Raw genomic sequence first — 23,041 nt, 5'->3', positions numbered from 1 at the left:
GTGCTTAAAGAAGGAAAAACCGTCTCATCTTTATATGGGAGACCTGGGCAGTGTGGCCACTATCTTACTGGGTGGCCATGGGCTTTAGTTTACCCAGTGGTCCAGCAATGATGATAAACCCTGCTCACTTCACCACTTTATAAAGGTTAAATGAGTATAATGTAAAGTGCCTAACATATACTAAATATTTAATCAATGACATTTTTAAACATAAATGTGGACTATTATTGCCATTTACTTGTACGTCTTTTTGCTAAAAAGTTTCAAGGGAATAAGATAATTGGCATATCCCTACTACACTATAAACTCTTTGAAGGAAAAAGAGTCTCACTCATCTCGAGTCCCTGAAGCATCTAGCAAAGACACGTCCAATTACTCAAACACTTCCCTTGAAACAGCCAGTGGCAATAACCCCAATCCACCACTGGATGTCACTGTTGAGCCACTGCTCCATGAAGCCGGGAAGGCAGTGGGAGTGGTGGTGGTAGTGCTGATGGTGGTGATGGGAGGGGGCAGCACCAGTGAGGTGCGGGGTCGTGGTCACAGGGGTGGAGAAGAATTGAACATAATTTATAAACTTCTGGGGTTGGAACTGGCCTCTTCCAGAAAGAGCAAATACATTTTACCTTGGGTACCCATCCTGATCAACTAGGAGAGGCTAACCAGGGCACATCAACAAAGAGGGTTATAAGGTAAGAAGAACATTATGATGGTTTAGCCATTTCTACCATGGGAAGGGGAGGAAGACACAACCATATAACACCTTCCAATTAGCCTTCACTGTCCACTTCTCACCCCCTATTTTATAGAAGAAACTAGGCCCAAATGAGGGAAATGGTTCCTGGGCTAGTGGCACAGCTGGGGCCAGAACCCAGGTTTGCTGATGTCTGTCTGGTCCAGTTTTCCTTCTAAGACAACTAGGGTGAGAAAGAGAGACTTTCACTCACATCCACTCGGAAGTCTTCGAGACGTCGGAATTTGCCGAGGTATTCTTGAAGTTTGGGGTCAATGTCCAAATTTTTGGCTTTGGAATATTTCAAGAAGGCCCAGAATTTCTCCAGCCCATAAAGTTGACCTGTAGGGAAAGAGGAGAGAGAGGTAGAGAAGCTGGGCCGGTGAGGATAGGTTGAGAATAAAGAGGTTCAGGGGAAAGAGGAGTGGTGTGATAGACAGCCAGACACAGTCCAAGTGGGGAGTGAGGGGAATAAGTCCTAGAAGACCAGGGCTCTCAGCGCTCCAACTCGACTCTCACCGGCTTCATAGTCCTTCACGGTTTCCTCCTGAAAATCCTTGAATATGTCCAGCCGGAACTTCTTTTCCAGGCCATAACTGTAGTATCGAAAAAGGCACTCCAAACCATATCTGTAGGAGAACACAAGTCAGTGAGATCAGGACTGTTGCTTCACCTGTAAAACGGAAATGTACCTGCATAATGATGAGCTGCAAACAGATTAAACACAATAGATTATCAAGGAAATGGCAAATATTATTTAAGAAAGCTACCATTTAATGCTAGTCTAAGTGGGTCCAACATTACATGTTTATAGTTTGCCAGGAGTCAGCAAACTGGCCAACTGAATAGTGGCCCTCTGCCCTATTCACCATTTGTTTACTCCAATTTATTTGTGAGGTGTCATTGGCTGCTTTCTGTTACAGAGCCGAGTTGAGCAGAGACCACAAAGCATAAAATATTTATTGCCTGTCCTTTAACAGAAAACGCTTGCCAATTCCTGGCATAAGCTCTCTGCTGAGCCATCTGACCATGCCAATGAATATCTGACTCAGAAATTTCACTTCTAAGAACATGTCAGGAAAATGGCCAAAAATACACATTTAGATTTTACAGATGTACCAAAACTGTTCATAGCAGAATTATTAAACAAAATCTAAATGTCTAAGAATAGAGAAGTGGTTAAGAAAACCATGGTAAATCTGCTCAACAGAATAATATTAAGCTACTAAAAATTATAATGTAAATACTCACTGATGGAAACTGAAAGATGTTTATGATATATCACCAAGTAAAAAAGATGTTTCAAAGTGTTATATGCAGAATAGGCCCATCTTTGTAAACAAGTATGCAAATTTTACATTGACACATGTACACAAAGTTTGGAAAAGCACACACTTAAAAATTATTTTAACAACATGGAAAAATGTTCACGCTTATAAATGGTAAGAGTGAACGAAAAGGCATTCATAGGATGATCCAAAAAACATGAAATATAGCAGAACATCAACAGTGGTTATAACCTGAAGGATGTTTTCCTCCAGCTTCTTTAGGCATTTCTGTACATTTCAAGTTACTTACAGAAAGCACAGTTTACTGGAGAAAGAAAGAAGTTTTTATAAGTGTTTATAATAGGAGACGGGTTAAGTAAATTATAGTACATCCATATAGTGTTAGATCATACAGACTATAAAAAGGAATAAGAAATGAATGGATGTGGAATGGTCTTTAAAATATAGCATTACATTAAAAAGCAAGGTGCAAAAGTATGTATGAGAAGCCATCTTTTGTGTAAATAAAGTAAGGAGACTACTTAGGTGTATGTCCTTGCTTACATGGGCAAAGTGTTTTCACAAAGGACCCACAAGATTCCAACAAAACAGGATGCCTCTGGAAAAATGAACTAGATGGCAGGGGACAGTGATGCGACTTCTCACTGTATATATATAAAACCTTTGAACTCTTTGAACCATATGAATATACTACTCATTCAAAAACAATAAATTTTTAATAAAGTCTATGAAGTATATACACAAGAGACTTCCAGTTACAGTTACAGTTTTGGAAGGAGAACCAGCAGGGACCCCTCCCCACCTGCCAAACACCAGCCAGAGCCCTCTGCCCAAGCCAGCTCACCTGTAGCCTTCTTTAGCATCCTCCAGAGCTAGCTGCTTGAACTCCTCATACATCTTTTTGTTGAAGTGATCTCGGAGGAAGAAGGACCAAAAGCGGAAGAGAGTGTTCATCTCCTGAGACTGGCCAATGCCCAAGCGTTTCCGCTCTGATGGGGGAGGAAGAAGGAAAGACGTGTAAGGGCCAAGCTGCCTGTGCTTTGGGGAACAAATGATCCTGGAACTCAAGGGTCTTGGTCTTATCTCCACCACCTCCCAATTCCCTTATCCATCACCTGCCTCTTCAGTATTTTAGGACATGTTTACTGAGCACTTAACTACTCTGTGTCAGGCCCTGATACTGGGCACTGGGCCTGAGCCTCACCAGAAACAGGTGGTATCACCTTCTGAACCAGGCCATCCTGGTCTAGCTCTTCACATCAAAGGGTATTGCTCTTAAGTATGTTAGAACAAAGAAAAGGATGAACAAATAATTTGTACATTCTAACAAATGATATTCTTTCATTGTTCATTATCAATTATTTCATGAGTCCTACAATATTGACAAGTACAAAATGGTTAAAAACAAAACAGTACACAACACCAAAGTGCAAATAATTGAAGAAAAGATAGATTTGAGCAACATCAAAAAAATTAAAAACCTTTGTGCTTCAAAGGACACTCAACAAAGAAAAAAGACAACCACAGAATGGGGAAAATATTTGCAAAACAAAATGTATCTGATAAGAAAATATAAAGAACTCTTACAACTTGGTAATAAAGACAAATAATCTAGTTAAATAATAAGCAAAGGCTCTGGACAGACATTTCTCTAGAGGTGGCATACAAATGGCCAACGTAGAAAACTGCTCAACATTAGTAACTATCAGGAAAATGCAAACCAAAGCCATAAGGAGGTATCACTTCATACTTTCCAGAATGGCTATAATCATAAAGATAGACAATAATAAGTGCTGGGAGGGTGTGGAGAAATCAGAACCCTCATACATTGGCTGTTAGGAAAATAAAATGGTGCCGCCACTTTTGAAAACGATCTTGTAGTTCTTCACAAGGTTAAACATAGTTGCCCATATGTCCCAGCAATTCCACACTTCCACCCAAGATAAATGAAAACTCATACACACATAGAAACTTATACACCAATGTTCGTAGCAACATTATTCATGACAGACAAAAAGTGGAAACCTAAATGCCCATCAGTTAATGAATGGACACACAAAATGTGGTCTATCTATATAATGGAATGCTATTTGGCAATAAAAGGAATTAAGTGCTGATACATGCTACCTTGAAAATATCATGTTAAGGGAGAGAAACCAGTCACAAGGAACCACATATTGTGTAATTCCATTTATACGGAAAGTATAGAAAAGGGCAAATCCACAGAGGTAGAGAGCAGACTGGTAGTTGTATAAGCCTGGGAGGAGTTGGGGGAGTGACTGGTAGGGGCACAGGGTTTCTTTTTGTGGTAATGAAAATGTTCTAAAATTGATTCTGGTGATTGCTTTGTACACTTAAAATGGGTGAATTGTATGGTATGTGAACTGTTATCTCAATAAAGCAGCTATTACACACAGAGGCAGAGGGAAAAGGGAAGGTGCTGGACCAGCATTTAGAAACTGTGTTTTGCTAAATGAAAGGGGATGGGGTGAGTTAATAGCAACAAATGAGTATTAAGATTGGTTCTGAGCATCTTTACAGTCAACCTGACAGAAACCTACAGTTAAAAGGCGTCTCATTTTATGATAGAAGGAAATGGGTGAGAGCAGCTAGAGAGGTTCTTTCCTTACACTTTCTAGAGCAGGGGTGAGCAAACTGTTTTCAGTAAAGGGTCAGAGAGAAATTATTTTAGGAGTTGCAGGGCACAATGGACTCTGTCATAAATTCTTTTTACCCCTCCACAACCCCTTAAAAATGCTCAAGGCTGTGCGAAAATAGGCTGCTGGCTGGATGTGGCCCACAGGTCATAGTTAGGTGACCCCTGTTCTAGGCAATATGTGATGAACAGTGGACCAAATGGACAATGGCTGAGTTAGTGGTCTTCCAGAACTAGGAAAATTCTTGGTATTTTTTATATCAACAGAGGAATATCAAGGAACAGGAATGTTCTGATACCAGATTCTTTCAGCCTCCTGTATTCCAAAACTACCTGGCCTGAGTCTAACTTCATTCCTTCCGGCTATAATGTCACATCTCCTTCTTGTTCTGAGGTCAGAGAAAACAGTCACCTACTCCACCAGCACTTACACTCTGGATTTAAGTGGTGGCCCCAGAGGCTCTGTCCCTTCCCCCTGTGCTTCTTACCATTAAGGCAGCGCCTACGATACTTGTGGTAGACGTGTTGTGTGAAGCCATTTTCCTTGAGCAGCTCATGGGAAGGATGCTGGAACTTGGGCAGCGACTGAGGGGTACAGCCATAGCTGCCAACCGTAGGCGTCCCTTCTGAGGGGCTGGAGCTAGAAGCCATGAAAGAGACAGTGTCACCAGGTTCCCCAGAGAAGCTGGCCATCAGGTTAGCAGGGGCCCCTCTGAGCCCTTCCATTAGCCAAGATCCAGCGTCTCATAGGGCAACAAACCAGGAGGCCCAGGTACTGTGCTAGGCCCTTCACTTATATCCACAGGTCTGGTCTGACTTGCTCTTTGCATTAACCTCTGGAGGGTTTTACAAAGAGGAGAATCAGGTTCACAGAGATTGGGAGACTCATCCCGGGTAACGGAGCTATTTAAAGGCCGAGAGCTGTACAAGGCCCAAACTTGAATTTTTACCATTTATTTATCCCGAGTTAACACTGACCTTTCCTAAACAAGCTATTATGGGTTCATCTATCTATATTTTCCTTAAATCATGTCTCTTTTCAGTCTGTACCATCCCTGCAGGGAGAATACACAGGTCAGCGGCACCCAAACCTTGATCTGGAATAGGACACACTGGGGCTGTTTTATTGAAAATTTAAAAAAAGGAATCTGGGTCCTACCCCCAGAAGCTGAGTTTGCAGATCTAGAGTGGGGCCCAGGAATCTGCATTTTTATTCAACTACCTAGCTATTCTGAAGTAGGCAGCAAATATCTTCATCCAAAATCAATTCAAGGATACTCTTTCTGAGAATCTGGACCCATTCAGCTTTGACACTACTGATTTATAAAGAAGCCTTCCTCTTCCCAGGCCCTGGATTAAGCTTTCTAGGCTACTCCTATTTTTTTTTATTTAGATGAAGGTCCCTTTCTTTCATTTTCTTACCAGAGTTCGTTCTTCTTGGTTCCATCGATTTCATGGCTCTCCCACCTACCCCACAGCCAGCCTGACCGCTCCTCCCCACAACCCCTCACCTGATGGAAGCAGTCCGGGGCCTGTGTTCTCGGGAATCCATCACCCAGCCCACGTGACTCTCTAAGGGCGGGTTGGAGCTGTGTCTTGTTTTCCTTTTCCGAGGCATCTACAAAGGTCAGTCCAGGATTTATTTATTGTGCTCATACAATGTGAGAAGCATCGAGCATTTTGAAGGCCTAAGATCCACTCACGTGTGTATCTCATTTTACAAGTTATTTTCATCTCTATTCTCTCACAATGTCCACAGCTGTAAGGTAGGACCTGGTATGCCTACTTCAGAGATGAAGACATCAAGGCTTGGGAGTGAAGGATTTGCCCAACAACCTACACCTGGTAAGTCCTCCTTAGGCCTCACCGTGGCTATATGGGGCCATCACTCCCTCACCCAGTCCATTTTGTACATGTAGTCACTCAATCTCAGGTGGGCCCACCAGCCTAAGAACACAGAACAGGTGGGGCACCTGGCACCTTCTTGGCTTAGACAAGGCAAAAGAGAGAGGCACAGCACTGGGATGCAGTGAAGGGGGCCCAAGACTCCTACCAGCCCAGCAGGAGGGCCTCACCTTGGCATCTAGTGTCCGTCCTTCCTTCACCACCGGGTAAAACCGTGATGTCTGGCTTGAGTCTTTGAGCTGTGGTGTCCGGGGAGTGCGGGGGGTCCTGGCATTGCGGTAGTTTGGCGACTCGGGAACAGTGGTTGGTAGAGAGCGGGCGATAGTAGAGGGCTCAGGAGCACCAAACAACTTGTTGGCCAGGGCGTCAGTGGGAACTGCAGAGGCAGAGCGGGATCAGCAAGTGGGGGGAGGCCCGTGATTGTCTTTCTTTGGGAGGCCCCTCCCACCCAGGCCAGGGTTCCCACTGTCGCCCCTCACCTTGTTGGAATCGGGGTGGCCCAGGAGGGACCTCCTGGTTGGGATCCACTGGGGGCTCAGGGGTTAGTGTGTCAAACTGCTCTCGGCTGATCATGTTGACTTTCTTGAAGTTCTCGACTTCTTGCTGCAGAGGATACAAGATGGGTGGGGAAAGATGTCACAAGACTGCCCTAGCCTGTTTAGGAATCAAGACGTGCAGGAAGTTGGAGAGGGCAGCTCCCACGTCCACATACATGGAATTCTGGTCCCCAGGCTCTCGGCTGCCCCATCACCATTCCTCAACCCCAGTTATCGGGCACAAGTGTGCTAACATAGAAGGGGTTAGTGCGTGCCCAGCCCTCTGTGAAACAGGACTGAGATCAGGAACTCACTGCAGACTCCCCCTGAATCACTTCCTGCCACTCTCCTCACCTCCAACAAACACACTACTTACTACACAGGCCTGCCAAAGGCCCAGCCACCACTACATATATCCACTCCGTGAAAACCCACAACAGTGGTTTGACTGTTTCCAAGCATCAGTGCTTTTTTTTAAATACACCTATCTTTTCTCCATCTTCCACGCTCAAAGCAAGCTTCTTAAAAGGCTTTTCAACTTTCAGATATGCCTAAATATTTACGAATAGAAATCCTTATTCTGTCCCTACAGAAGTGTCTAGCTTACTGTTATGACATTAAATATGGATGCTCAGGTTGCACAATAACCACCCTGTACACTGCAGAGTTTTACAAAGTGTTCACACAGCTCTTCTGACTCTTGTCACCACCTTTTATACTGCGGACACTGAGGCTCTGCGCCCAAGCCCACACAACTAGTCAGCCTTCCTCTTCCCCATTCGTTCAAAGCATATTCTCGCTGCTACGTCCGAACCTCACCTTGATCTGGGAATACTCAGGTTCAAACTTTGCAGTCCACAGGTCCTGCTCATAGTAGAAGAGCCCATCGTTAATGACCTTGGCCAGCTCAGCACTCATCTTGGCACGCGAGGTGTGGTTGCCTGTGCGGTCCCCCCCTGGGTGCCGGCGCATGTAAGGCGGCGTCTGAGTGACAATAAGGATCTTGTTGACGTCCCGGTCATCAATCTCATAGTCAGAGTCTTCATCAGACCAGGCGCTGAAGGTGTTTTTCCGCCCATCCATCTGCTCCATCTCCTCATCAAACAGGAAATCCAGTTCCTCTTGTTCATCCTGATCCTTGGACATCAGCTGCTGAGAGGGCAGCTGCTGAGGCAGAGCGGTCTGGTGGAGGAACCTGGGCTCCTCGGACTTCTACACCGGGACAGACGAAGGGGAGAGAGAATCACCAGGGTGGCCTTAGACCAGGTTCCACAGCTGTCCCACTACAGAGGCCTCAGCCCCTCGACATGAGATTGTCGCAATGGTGGCCCTTGTCACGCCAGAAAGTCACGTGTCAACCCTGGAGGCAGCTTCATGGACAAAGGATGTTCCATAGGATTCCAGGTTTCTCTACACACAGCTCACATGACAGCCATTCACAATGAGATGACAAGTTCCCTACACGTAGAACTGTGCTCATTGACCTTTATACCCTACACAGCCCTAGCCTGGGCACACAGCGGCTCAGTAGGTTGAATCATCTATTTATCCATCTATCCAACATTTCCAAATAAAGCTTCATGAGGCCAAGGAGCACAGCTGCCTTGCTTTCTATTAATATTATATCCACAGTACCTAGACTGGGACCTAGCAATAGAAAATGTTTAACTATTTGATGAACGAGCAAGTACTCACTGGTATCAGGCCCTGTGTGAAGAACCTAAAAGCAGAGTAATGAATAAGACAAAGTCCTTGAACATAAGAAGCTGTTTAGCGGGAGAAAAAGTCAACCAACCAGCCAGCCAAGTGCAAGGTAGTATGGGAAAGACTATAAATAGGACCTGTGGGAGTACATAGGCAGAGGGGCAGTAAACCAACAGAGGCAGGAATGAGGACAATCAGGGAAGACTTCTTGGAAGAAGTGACTACTAAAAAATGAGCATAAGGCAGCTAAAGGGAGGGACACAGGGTGTGCTAAGCAGAAAGAATTTTATGTCCCAAAGGCAAGAGAAACACGGGGTTTTCAGCAAAAAGACAAACTTTCAGAGTGTCGATAGGCTGAATTAATTTGAGATTTTGGGAAGAAGCATTTGTCAATTCTCTCATGTACATAGAGCTTTCCATATAAACTCCACACCTATACTCTTTTAAGGTTCCAGATGTGATGGTGGGAGTGGCAGCTAAGCCCAGCTCCGGCCTTTACAAAGCATTTGTAGTCTGCAGGCCTGGACCTAATAGGCCCTTGTCCACCCACTACCGTTCCCCTCCTGACTCGGGCCTCATGTCTGACACTTCTTGGAGGACCGCAGCCAAAACAGATGGGGAAGTTGGGGTCAAAGCAGGGAAAAGGAAGGAGACAGAGATGAGGGATGTGGTCACAGTGGTACAATGGAAAAGGGAGCACAGAATTCCACAGACCCAAAGTCCAAGGTCATCTCTGAGGCCCCCTCACAAGCTCCAGACCAAGAGGGTATAGAGAGTGAGGAGATAAATGGAGCAAAAGTCCGCTCCTAGAAAATGGGGCAGTAATTTCACTTTGAGAGTGAAACGCTTTTCTAACAGTAGACTCAATTTGTATATTGCTTTACTATTTCTACAGCAGTCTGACTCCTCCTTCCTTCCATCTGAAGATAGGGAAACTGAGGCCCTGAGATGGAAAACAGTGTCCCAAGGTCACCAGCCATCAGTGACCGGAGACCTGTGTTCTAGCGTATAGACTCTAACTCTATATCCAGGCTGTGCATCTGTTCCCCCTTCCTTCCCTCTTCTGAAGACCTGAGGGGTTTATACAGGTGCAATGAGGACAAACTCAGGGGAAAGGCAGCCCTAGGGATTAAATGGGGCAAAAAGAACAGCCAAGCATTGAGAAACTTGGGACACTACTGCCAGAGGCTGTGTGATCTCCTGTGCAAAATGCACTCAGAAACTCATGCAGCTAGGGTTGTCCTGAGGGATAGTCACCACTGAAGATGGAAACAGGCCACACCAAGCCCCCTAAAGTCACTGGTGATCTTAGCTCACAATACGACCCCGAGCCACGGGCTTGCCCGCCAGCCCCTCAGAGCCCAGAGCTCTGTGTCGGTGATGTCCCCTCCAAGCACTCCAGCCTGCGACCCTAGAACCCAGGGCGAGGAGGGACAGGCCTCACCCACCTTGGGTCGTGCTGGAGAGGGCCGAGGCCTCTTCTTCACTTCAATCCAGTTCTCGGAATCCAGGTCAGGCAGGCTGGCAGACAGGCCCTTGGGCAGTGTCTTTAGGTTGCTGACCTCCTCTGTTTTGGTTGGCACTGGGGTGACTGCACGAGGAGAGCCAGGCGCCGACTCTGAAGGGTGGAAAGGTGACAGCCTCATCCCTGCAGCCCTCCTCCTGATGCCAGCCCCGAGGAGGACTACTGGCCAGAGAAGAAGGACAAGGGGCAGCATCCACATGCTGACAGGGTACGTACCTGTCTCCTTCTGGTAGTGCTGGCGGGGGACAAACTCAGGGCAGTTGAGAAGCTGGGAGAAATCGGTCTGGGAGTAATCCACTATCGGGGTACCAGGAAGAGGCCACTTCTCTGGTTCCTCCCTCCTGCGGACTTTCTCATCAACAATCTCCACCACTTTGCTGTCTTTCAGGGCCTGCAGGGGAGAAGGAAGGAGAGGGTTTAGAAAAAAGATTTGGACAGACTACGATTTTGAAGCTGGTAGATGACTAGGCCCCCACAAGCTCAGGTATGAGTCCAGAGCTAGAACGAGTAGTAGAACATGGGCACCATCTTCCACGACTGATGGACAAGTGAGATGTTCAAACGTGTAGGAGGCACCTGCCATTTTACCTTGCCATTCTACATCCAATAATCTGCCCCAGAGAAATAATGCACAAACAGGTGATAATATGTATAAGATCTGCATAAAAGACTATTCATAACATTGTCTGTAATAGGAAAAGCTCCAGAAAGTTCCTAACTTGCCACCACATAAGCAATTTAAATAAATTATGGCACATCCATGCAATGGAATACCACTCAAAAATTTTAAAAGCTTCACAGGTGCTGAGGTGGAAAGAGTCACAAACACACACACACACACACACACACACACACACACACACAAAACAACAACAACAACAACAACAAAAAAACAGGTCTAGGTCCATGAGTGTAAGACCCCATTGGTGTTTGAATTTTTACGTAAAAACACTCTAATACAAATTTTGCTAGAATTCACAGGTAAACTGTTATAGGTGTTTGGCTCTAGGAAAAAGGGTGAAGAGTGGAGAGGGAAAGAAAGTTTTCTTTTAAAAGTCTTTTAAATGAAATAGGACATTTCAACATATCACAACACCGTGTGTTGGTGAGGCTGGGGAAAGCGGCACTCTCACATACTTCTGGTACAAATGCAAAAGGCACAACCCATAGAAAGAGAATTAGGCAATAGCTAGAAAAATAACCTATGCATTTTCCCTTTAGTTCAGACATTCCTCTTCTAGACATTTACACCGAAGATACACTGGCAAAAATATGAAAAGATATATATGCAACTGTAAATACGAATGAGGAATATTTATTACATACTACTAGGTTGGTGCAAAAGTAATTGTGGTTTTTCCAATTATTTTTAACCTGTTAAACTGCAATTACTTTTGCACCAACCTAATACTATGCTGCCAGATATATTAAGTAAAAACACAAAGCAGGTGAAGAAAGAGGAAGGAGACAAATACGTAGAGGCATGTGCTTATTTTTTAATGGAAGAATTCAAAAAAGGTTACCTATAGGGGGAAAGAAGGGAAAAAGGTAGAAATGAGAGAATTTTAAGTTGGACTTCCATGAATGTACCATGTTGACTTGAACCATGTAGATGTTTTACATAAATGTAAAATAAACTAGAAAGTAGGAGGAAAAAAGTAATCCCTAAAACTTGAGAGCAAAATTAAACTAATGTTAACTAACATATATCCAGTTAAGGACCTAACCACCTAAAGATTATTTCAAATAATTTTAAAAAACAGTCAAAAATGGTACAGGGGTGGGGATGAGGGAGAAGGTGAGAGGATTAGAAAGCACAAATGGGTAAGCACAATATTGCCACGGGGATATGAAAGACAGTTTGGAGGAATATAATCTCAATAATGTTGTACAGATTTTGTGGGTGTCAGATGGGCACTTGTCTTATTAGGGAGACCACTTCATGGACCATGTAGATGCCTGATCACTGCACTGTACACCTGATGCTGAAGCTGAATAACATTGAACATCAACTATAATTTAATACATATATAGTCACGGGATGTGGAGTACAGCATAAAGAATAGTGTCAATGGAATTGTAACAGTTGTATAGGATGTCAGAGGGGTAGTAGATTGGGGGAGGGTAGTTATCACTTTGTGAGGGGTGAAATGTGTAACGATTACATTGTTTTCTACACCTGAAACTAAAAAAACAAAACAAAAAATAAAATACAGTAAAATGACTGTATGAATACACAAAAAAAAGCGTTTTACTAATAGAGATTATAAAAATAATGTGTATAAAATGTAGAGTAAAATATACAAATAATTATATTGATATCACTAGGAATTAGGACTTTTGGCATGGGAGAAGGGAGTAGTTATAAATAAAAGATCCTTTGAGTTAAAGACCCTATAGTCCTGTGCCCCTAAAAAAGTAATCCCTAAATAGAAAATACCAGTATAACCTCATAATGTATTTATTAAAAGAAATAAAAAACAAAAAGCTCTAGAAACAATCAGCAATCAAGTATCAATGAACTCTCTTGTAACTCAAATGTGTGCTATCTAAATACCATTTCCCCAAAATAGAGGGAACTAGAGCTCCTTAAAGAAATGGCCAATTACAGATCTTAGGCAGGAAATGTACAAGATGAACTAGGGTCCCACTGGTCAAATACAGAACAATTTGATCGCGCCTATCAACTGCAATGGGTTGAAATGAAAAATGTCTGAATCCTTAAGTTGGTGGTGACACTAAAACAAACAAAAAACAAGCCTAAACCTCACTGGTCACCTTTGAAGATTTGGGATCAACTCATAATTCTAAAAAACTGGTTAATAAAGGAAAAGATCAAGCATTTATCTACCCTTCAAACTAAACACAAACTAAATGCCTCTTGGTAATTGAATAGTTGATTTAACAAAGATCCTCCTAAAAGAGGTATTTCAGCTAACAAATGAAGACAAATTGGCAGAATTAGAGTATCACCATTTTGCAATCCCCAATGAAATAATAGGCACTGATTGTCAATAGAAGCTTATTATCACAAGAGGGAGAATCAAATGAAACACTATGAGTCACCTGAGAGAACATATCATTATCTATATTCTTGATAAGGGGGGAATCCAAAACCTGAATCTGGTTTTGGGCCTCTAAATCACCAATTTACAAAAAATTTGGAGTACAGAACGTGTTAAATGACACCACTGTGTCCTACAAGACATACAACCCAGTTTATTCAAATAATAAAATGCAAGGGAAGCCCAGGGGTGGGGTGGGGTGGGGGGAGAGTTAAGACAACACATGCATCTTATTTGGATCCTGATTCTCAAACCACTGAAACAAATTTCTGACTATTTGGTGAGCTTAAGCAATTAATATTTTTACATGTGATAATGATATTGTGATTATGTTTTTTAATAGGTCTTTTTTAGAGGTAGATACTGAAACACGGATGAAATGTCAGGTTACCTGATTTTTTCTTCAAAGTAGTCTGGGAGAGGAAACATGAGGGGGCAGATGGAATAAGACTGGCGATAAACTGAAAATTGCTTCAGGCTGGGTGATAGGTTCATTATAGTATTGTCTACTTTTGCAAATGTCTTGAGATTTTTCCATAATAAAAGGGGGGGGGGAGAGAGAGAGACAGAGAGAGACAGAGAGAGACAACAAGAACAGAAGGTAGAAGAGGGAGGAATGGAGGAAGAGCGGGAGAGGCTGGCCTAGCCTTGGAACTTTAGCGGAGGTAGTCAAATGGGGGCTCTTCCAAGGTTTCCTGCCTTGGCTCAAACTCCAGCTCCGTGAGCAGGACGTTTCTTTCCCCTGCACCCCAGTCCCAGGGAGGGAGACATACCGCAAAGATGAGTGAAATGTCAGTGGTAAGGGCCTGCACTCGGTGGAAAGAAGCAATAAGAGTGATGGGAAGGAAACCGTCGGCATCCATTTTCCGTCGCAGGAAGAAGTCTCGCTCTAAATTGTCCACGCTGAAGTAGTACTCACTAGGTGAAGGGGAGAACAGGTATAATTGCTGCATCACTTACAAACATGCCTTCCCTTTTCTACTGTACACCCCAGCTACCTCACACAGCCTCTTACCCCGTCCCTGTTGCATAAACAGTTTTAAGGGCTGAAAGAAATGATGTTACCTACCCTCTCGCAGCTCCCTAACCTTGGGGTCAAACCATTCCCTCTGCCCTTCAGCCCCTCTGCAGGCCTGACAAGCTCTTCACTTCCTTTTCCACTCTGAAAACATTTAGCACACACTGCTGCCATGATCTATCTCCTTGTATGGCTCCCCCACTGCACTGAGAGACAATATATTGGCATGGTTAGGAGCCAAGGGTCTGCAATCAGACAGAAATGAATTCAACTATGTGCCTTGTCACTTACTAATTGTGAGACTGGGCAAGTTACTGGGCCTGTATGCTCATCTATAAAATGGGGATAAGACCCAGCTCAGAGGAATTAAGTGGGTAACTGCAGGATTAAATAAGAGAATGCCTATTAGGCACATAGCACTGAGCCTCACCAATAGTGAGGAGTCCATGTTTGCTAGCATCCTGACAATGCAGCCATTACATACAGGAGCACACAATGGAGCAGAGTCTAGACATTTTCTCCCCATCTTGGTGGTGGTAATTTATAATTTTTTTAAGGTAAATATGGTATTACTTCTGTAATAAACAATAATTTATGAAATATTAGCTTAAAAGATGAGTGTAAGTTATTTTTCTCAGCTCCAGCTAGGGCAGCAACTGCTGCCAGCACCAGAGGGCCCATATGCCCTCCTCTGGCGGCTGCCAACCCCCCCACCCGTCTCTCTAGGAGGAAGGCTCCCGCCTACTCACATCTGGCGCTTAATGTAGTCTTTGAGCAGCTCCTGGTCCACGCTGTAAAGCTCGGTGCTGCTGACATTGTCAAAGTAGTAGGTGATATTGTTCATGTACTTGGGGGTTCGAGGCCCTTCTGCACCATCAAACTTCCGGTAGCCAAACTGGTAGTCAAAATGGGCTGCAGGGAAAACGGATGCCATGACGAGGTGATCCCTTCCTGCCACCCCCGCCGCACTCCCTTGGACATCCCGGAGCCCAAAGGGGCCTCCTCACGTACTTCGAGTGCCACCCCGGCCGCGTCCCCGGCCGCGACCACGCCCCCGTCCACGGCCGCGGAAGGAAGCCCGTGCCCCACCAGCCCCATCACTCTTCACACTCGATGTCTCATCCTGATCGTGCCAGGTAGGTTCCTGTTTGGTCTCTGGTTGCCAGGCTGGGGTGGGGGGGGCCACAGGCACAGGCACGTAGGTGGCAGGCTCAGAGCCTATGGGGAGAGGGGGCACTGGGTCAGGCCTGAGCATGACCCCCATCACCCAGGCCCTCCACAGTAGGCGTACCTTTGATCTCCCCGCGATTGGCAGGGGTGTGTCGTGGCTCTGGCGGACGAGCAGGGCGGGAGGCCAGTTTCTCTCTGGACACTTCAGGCTTCATGTCTATTTGCAAGGGGACCCACTTGTGTTTGTTCCCTGGAGGGCAGCATGAGGACATGAGAAAGGCTTGCAGGAGTGGTCCCTCCCAGCCATCCCTACCCCGACCCCTTCTTCCCCCTACCCAGGGCTTCAGGCCTGAATCACAATCTGGTAACCTTGGGCCAATTCCTTTCCCTCACTGGACCTCATTGTCATCTCTACAATAAGGAGGTCATAGACCTCAGTGTGACTGTCAACATCGATTTTTCCGATTTTTCCGTAGTCAGAGAACCCGCTTCTGGAGCCACACACGGCTACCCAGAATCCAGACTGTATTCTCCAGGCTCCTGTGAGTCTCATGCCAAAGTGCTGGCTCTGAGAGCTGAGTCAAAGTGGTCAATTCCAGGCCGAGTCCCTAAAAGGCAGGGAGCCACTCTCCCTCTCTGCCCTTCCTGCTAGCTGAAATGAGAAGCCAACAGCAAGTCATCTTGGATGAGAAGAGCCAATGCACGACAGCAAGATGAGAGGAATCAAAGGGTTGCCATTCTGGGCCTGGCTTACTTACACTGAGCTGTCAAGTGGGAGAAATAAACTTCCATCTTGTTTAAACCACTGTTACTTTCTATCTCTATTACAGCAGCTGAACTTGTAACCCTAACCGTTTCAGCCAGAGCAATGGGAACTCTTGTCTTTAAATGAAATCTTTCACAGGACAGCTGAGGTGGGGACCTCACCTGTCTCGTGCATTGCTGGAGCCCCACTGCTGAGAAAAGGGCTGACTAAATGCTTGTTCAATTAGAAACTAACGGACAGGACAGACCTGGCCCAGAGGCCTTCACGAACCAGCCTCCCAAGGACTTGGCAGGGGCTCCTGAAATGCCTCCACAGCCCTTGTGTGCTGACCATTTCAGTTCTGCCCTGCCACTTTCTCCCCCAAGTCACTCACCTTTCTTCTTCTGCCCCCCTCGCTGGCAGTCCTCGTCCCCATTCTTCTCCTCCCCCGATTCATCCGATTTGGTTTTTGGGCTCTCCTTACTATCGCTCCCCTCTCCTTTCTCCTGTTCCTTCATGTCCTTTTTGGGTGGCAGCTTACGGGCAGGTTGAGACTTGTGGGACTGCGGCTGCAGTGGGGAGTAAAGTAACAGTGAGGTGTGGTGAGAGCCTCTTGGGATGGGACAGAAGGGAACTCCCTGTCACTAGAAAGACCGGGCAGAAGGAACTGGAGCATGCGATGGCAGGTCGGGCGTGATATATTCTAAGGTCCTGTTTTCACGTCTGAGATGTTTCAATAGGAAGCATGGCCAAACAGCAGGAGGTAGGAGACAACCTGTCTCTCCAGCTTCCTCAAGTCTAAGTAAGAGAGACAACCCCAAGACAGGGGGGCTGGGGCTCGTAGGGGCCACATCCAGGTGGTCTGTAGGATGGAGGAGAGGCTGGCCCTCGACTATCTGCACTAACCCCATCTGCAAACTGAAGGCCAGTGGCCACAGCCAGGGAGAGACCTAGACCGTCAGCCCAGAACAAAAGCACTGGGCAAAAGAAGACTGGCCAGGAGCCCCTCCGCTGCTGGGACTAAGGAGAGCTGTAAAAGCTTCCCCAAGACATGTGGTCTAGAGGTGGGGACCTGGCCCATCACCACTCTCCTGCTTCACTCACTAGCAATTCAAGTGTAGTGACCGAAAACACTGGCTCTGGAAAATGCAACACACTGACTTCCAATCCTCACGTGGCTATCAAGGAAAGGTTAGTAATTAACTTCCCCCAGCCTCAGCGGCCTCATCTGTAAAATGGGTATTAGAGGACCTACCTTGGAGTCACTGTGAGGGTTAAATGAAATGCTGAATAGACAGCACTTGGCAATCCCTGACACACAATAAGGGCTCAAATGGTGATTCTTAGCTATTTCAATGTTGCGCACACTTCTTAAGGTAAGACCTGAGGCTCTGAAGGCTTGAGAAGCCAAATGTACACATGTAGACAGAGGTCAATCCTGCCCGTTCCTCCCCCCAGACTCACCTGCACACTCTTGTGGGCTATCTCTCCAGGTGTGGGCCAGTTGATTGCATCTCCAAAGTCACCAACCTGCAAGGCACATTCTATAAGGGCCCCGGGGTGACCCTGCCTCTGCCACTCACTCAAAATACAGCTCCACCAAGAGATCAGAGGACAAAATCAGTCTGCCCACTAGGACCATCCACACTGGAGGCCCAGAAGGGGCTCCCCTGCTATTCAGAGAGGATCCAGAACTACCTGCAACTCAGAAGCACTCACTAGAACAGGAAAAAGGCCACCTCCAGAAGTCCCCTTAGATTGCCCACTCCTATTCCTTACCTTGCTGCCTTTGCGCTGTTTAGGAACTGCTGCTCTCACCACCTTGGCTGGAGCAGAATGTTCTGTGGGAACAAGGGAGAGAGGGTTACGCAGAGCTCGTTGGAGGGGGCCACCACCAGCTCCCTACCCTCATCACCACTCCCACTCCAGCAAGTATCCTGCAGTTTCCCAAGGGAGGATGATGAGTTGGACAGTTAGAGGACATGTGCTCAAACACCAATAACAATTTTACCAGCCTCTTTCTGAAGAAATCATGGAAAGCGAGCTCATGGAAACAATCGGCAGCTACAACTCCAGGAACTTGACTCTGAGGTGGGAGGGCTCTCATAGCCCTATACCCTCTTCTAAAAAGGGCACAGAGGCTGGAGAGGGTAAGTCCATGGCAGACTGAGTCCATGCCAGTGTTAGTTTTATAACTGATGGCTCCCGAATCACAGCAGGTTCCATAAAGGTCTAAAAGATCCTCTCTGGCTCTAACAATCTAGAAGCCTGTGTGTGAGCAGACCTGGACTAGTTATCACGGGGAAGGCATATAAAAACCCTAACTGGGCAATCAAGAAGTCTAGAGACCTCGTGTGGGTCCTCATACAGCAGGGCCAGCTCGGTCCTCAGTGAGCTGTGGTCAATAGGAGAGTTAGCCACTCAGGAGAAATTCCGTTTGCCTTCCAAGTTTCCAAAGAAAAAGTGAGACCCCATTTGATTCAATGGGTCCACCTTTAGGAATTTATCCTAATGACACAAATTAGACACGTGTTTAGAGTTATGTACAAAGATGTCCACAAAGTGCTATTTGTAACTTCAAAACACTGAAAACAACATACATGCCCAACAGTAGAAAACTGGCTAAATAAAGTTTAACAACTTTTAGAGCAGTCATTAAAAAGATAATGATCTCTATTCATATGAAAAGATAAACACAATAAACAAGAAAAGTTACAATCCTATTTTTGTAAAATAAAAATGTGTATATGCACATATACATAGTAGAAACTGTGGAAGGACATAAAGCTAAGTGTTATCAGGAATTAAGTAGTATGTTTATAGTGATTTAATTTTGTTTGCAATTTCCAGCAGTTTCAAAAAAAGAGACATGGGCTTTTAAAAAGAAAACAATTTGTGTGTGTGTGTGTGTATGTTTAAAAAGTGGCTCTAACAGGTCTGGTCCCTTCTATACCTACACTTGTTTTCTCAACAGTTCTGAAGACCAAGGGCCCCAGAGACCCATGAGAAAAGACACATCCTGGGGCTCTGCTCACCCACTTCTCTCCTATCACTTTGTCTCCACTGTTGGTAGCCAGGCCAGGGCAAGAGCTGCCTCCAGTCTCTGAGCAGAGAAATTTGAAAGGCTGGTCTCAAAAAGGAATGTTCTACTCCTTGATCAGACCCGTGTTCCCTTACTGAGTAGAGTCCTTGCCTGACTCCTAATGGTGAAGCTACTGCATTCTTGACTTCCGCTCCATGCCCCCCAACACACCCCACATGCCTCTGAGAGAAGTTGCGGAATCTAGCCCACAGCACCCCGGGCCCAGTGCTAGGCAGTGCTAGGAGAACCAAGAGGATGGAGCCCGTAGGCCCATGGAGCTGCGTACCCCACACTGACTTCCTTGCTAATCTTGGGTTGGCCCAGAGAAGCCTGATACCACCCAGCGCCCTGAGCAGGACCCCAGCCAGCCATCACAGATCACCTCCCCCATCAGACCTGAGCTATGGTGGCCATCACTTATCCTAGCCCCATCCTCCAGGCCCCAGCACTCCCTTCATGCTACCAGGAGGAGCACAGGCAAAGGGCCTGCAACATCAAGTTCATTAACAAGAAGCTGGCAAAGGGAATCAGGTTCAGTAGGTGAGGTGTTCCTAAAGACTGTCCTCGAAAAGGTAAAGCGAAGTTTTTCAGGTCATTGTGTTTCTTCTAATAAAAGCTTTTTTTTTTTAATTGGGAAGAGTCAGCTCCTATGAGCACCCTGCCTGACAGTTTATTCACTGAGATCACAGAGGGACATGGTAAAGTACCGCAAGTTCAGTCTTCAATTAATGGGAGAGCCCTCCTGCCACTAAAAGATCCCTGCACCCGGCTTTTGCTCTGCTTCCAGCTCGGGCCTCAGGCTGCGCCTGCCCTAAGGAAGAACAACGTCCCCCGGACTGAAAAACAAGACCACTAAGGAGAGAGAACTATTTCTGCCTTTAAGCAATATTCCTAGATCGGTTAAAATCCTAGAAACCCAGGAAGTCTCAGATGAGCTGTTACTAGGTTGGGTGGGAGGCTGGGGAAAAAGCTATAGGGTTTCTGACTTCAATTACACACTACTTTGTGGGTCCCCTCCCAGCCACCCCCCTTTACCAGGCACCCCATCCCACCCCCCTCTCCACAATATACAGGGCCTGGTATCTGAGAAAGATCTCAATGAAAACCAATCCTTTGCACAAGTACCAGTCCCTACATCCAAACTATCCTAGCCAAATCGGGGAACAAGCCCCCTTCCTCTGACCTCTGAATTCTGAAACTTGCTCCAGCCACCCCTGACCCAAGTCCAGCTCAGGAACCACACAAGTCACCACCCTGTACCTGCCTAAGAAAACAGAAAATGTTAGAGCAGCAAAAAGGACCATGGTTCTAATGTCCTATTTGCTGGTAGGGACCTGAGGCCCCCAAATGGGAAGCCCCCAGGAAAAGCCAGGACGGCAGCTGGAAGTCTCAGCCCCCTGTGTCTAGTACTCACTCCTCCAGCGCTCCAGAAATCCCATGTCCACTGGTGGGAGACTGGGTCCCAAAGCTTCCTGGTACAATCTTAGCACACTTCTCTGGTGTTTCCCTGGTGAACAGGTACTGATGGTAGGGAGAAGTTCTCAGGTAAAGAGGAAGGGAGAAGCGGGGTGAGGCAGGCCCTGCATGGGGCCCCCATTCTATGTGGGGAGCAGGGTGGCAGACAGAGGCCCTCAGAGTGTCTTGCTCAAGTCAGGGGCTAATGGGTAGCCAGAAAAGGAGAAAAGCCACTTTTTGTCCCCCAGAACCACAGCCAGAAGCCAGCACTGACTCCAGTTCCGGGGGGGTCAAGGGGCGTCCTAAATGATCCCACATGCATTTTTGTATTACATGCAGCACATCTGATTCTGTGTGGTGCAAGAGGCGTGTGTGTGTGTGTGGAGGGCACCAGGAGACTTTCCGTGATCCCGTGTCTGCACGGCTAACTCACTATTTGTACTTAAGATTATTGAGAGTGGTGGGAACAGGCGAGTTAAACCACTGCAGCTAATGCGAGATGGCAGGAAATAAGGAGCTGGGCGTGGAAGGGCAGCAAGGGATTTAGGAGTGGGGTGGAAGGAGCAGAGAGGGCAGCTCCCCAGTAAAGTGGGCTGGCTGACCAATGTCTAACCTCTGAGATTCTCTCTCTCTGTGCCTCAACTTTCAAATGTGTGACACCCTTCATTCGAAAACCAAGTAGGAAAGCAGGACAACCTGTCCTTAAGCACACAGACTTTGTTATCTCATGCACTTGGGCTGGAGTTCCTGTATACTCTGCCCCTTTGAACTTCAGTTTCATCTGTAAAACTGAAATCTTAATTATCTCCTAGGGCTGCTGTGACAGTTAAATGAACAGAGCATAATAAGAGTGCCTAGCGCACAATAAATGCTAAATGCAGTTGACCCTTGAACAACACAGGGGTTAGGAGCACTGATCCCCGTGGAGTAGAAAGTCTGCACGTAACTTCCGACTTCCCCCAAAACTTAGTCATCCCTCAGCATCCACGGGGATTGGTTCCAGGTCCCCCACAAATAAAATCCACGGTTGCTCAAGTCCCTGTATAAAATGCAATAGATCAATGCATACGGCCGGCCCTTTGCACCTGTGGACTGAAGCAGTACAGGTATTTTTGAGGGAAAAAAAAAAAAAAAAAAAATCCATGTATAAATGGATCTGTGCAGTTCAAACCCATGTTATGTTGTTCACGGGTCAACTATAAATGCTAAATATTACAATTCAGATGCACAAAGGAAGCTTAATGTTTCCAAGCAATCCCCATCCTCATCATTAAAGAGAGAATGAAACCATCGAAAATCTCTCAACGTGAAAAGAATCAGACTGTGTGGGGAAAAAAACTCTTGGGGATCAATTGGTTCAATTCACTGACTCAGATAACAAATAAGTCCCCTCCCAAACCTGGCTCTGCTTTTGGACACTGCCTTCCAGAGACAGCCTGGGCAACAGGGGAGGTTTCCCCAGGAAAGAGGAAAGGAAGGGGAATTTACCACTGGTACCCAGAGAGACTTTGGCAGAAACCTCTGCCATGCTAAGGAGGAAGGAAAAGCATAGGGAAAACCGAAGTTCCCTGGAATTGAGGGACCAGTGTGGGTGAATGGTAAGACAGGGCTGGGCTAAGGAGCAAGGGGAAGTTGGCACCAGCTCCTAGAGATCGGCATCTGAAAAGGCTGAGTTCACCCTGATTGCAAAGAACTTCTAGAAACCTTGGAGAACAAGGCGATTTGTTAGGCTTTTACTCAAGTTCACACTCATCCACCTGCGGTCCTGTCCCTGGCCATCTGGTTGACCTCCTTGGGGGCGGCCTTCCCAGATGGCAGGTGAGGTGCCCCTGCTAGGTGCTGTCACAGCCTTCAGTACGTTAACGGCCTGGTTACATGCTCCTTGAGGGCAGGAACCAGGCTGCTTTCACAGAAATAATCCCAGTGTCTAGCTCAGGGCCTGGTAACATTTGTTTAATGAGTGGCAAGTTCACACACCAATCTCCTCTTTGATTTCAACCAGAGAAGAGACTTTGCTTTCCAAGGGCTAATTCCCGGGGCTATAGCCTCAATCCCCAGGCCCAGGAGCTCTCCCCAGGCCACCCCAGGCCAGAGAAACAAGTGTCCTACCTAGGCACTGCTAGTTCCCAGAGGAACCCATGCCCCTGTCCTGCTTTAA

The 23,041-nt window shown here is 46.2% G+C and overlaps 1 protein-coding gene across 3 annotated transcripts in view; it reads right to left on the bottom strand.

Annotated features, from left to right (window-relative positions):
- Positions 1–23,041, bottom strand: part of LARP1 (La ribonucleoprotein 1, translational regulator) — a 55,528-nt gene that overhangs the window by 4,412 nt on the left and 28,075 nt on the right. For all 3 annotated transcript variants that reach the window (XM_074313817.2, XM_019750383.3, XM_074313819.2), the window contains 17 exons: positions 18,126–18,187; positions 17,811–17,876; positions 16,741–16,915; positions 15,723–15,851; positions 15,443–15,649; positions 15,181–15,343; positions 14,187–14,331; positions 10,565–10,739; positions 10,272–10,441; positions 7,939–8,331; positions 7,063–7,186; positions 6,754–6,959; positions 6,190–6,296; positions 5,167–5,318; positions 2,867–3,011; positions 1,253–1,362; positions 948–1,075 (listed from right to left, as the gene is read on the bottom strand). In XM_074313817.2, coding sequence (XP_074169918.1) covers positions 948–1,075; positions 1,253–1,362; positions 2,867–3,011; positions 5,167–5,318; positions 6,190–6,296; positions 6,754–6,959; positions 7,063–7,186; positions 7,939–8,331; positions 10,272–10,441; positions 10,565–10,739; positions 14,187–14,331; positions 15,181–15,343; positions 15,443–15,649; positions 15,723–15,851; positions 16,741–16,915; positions 17,811–17,876; positions 18,126–18,187 — 2,657 coding nt within the window. The remainder of the gene's footprint in view (positions 1–947; positions 1,076–1,252; positions 1,363–2,866; positions 3,012–5,166; positions 5,319–6,189; positions 6,297–6,753; positions 6,960–7,062; positions 7,187–7,938; positions 8,332–10,271; positions 10,442–10,564; positions 10,740–14,186; positions 14,332–15,180; positions 15,344–15,442; positions 15,650–15,722; positions 15,852–16,740; positions 16,916–17,810; positions 17,877–18,125; positions 18,188–23,041) is intronic.

Source organism: Rhinolophus sinicus, chromosome 5 (assembly GCF_057876585.1).
Source record: "Rhinolophus sinicus isolate RSI-liver-muscle chromosome 5, RSI-T2T, whole genome shotgun sequence".
Taxonomy (NCBI): domain Eukaryota; kingdom Metazoa; phylum Chordata; class Mammalia; order Chiroptera; family Rhinolophidae; genus Rhinolophus; species Rhinolophus sinicus.
This window is presented reverse-complemented; position numbering and strand designations above follow the sequence as displayed.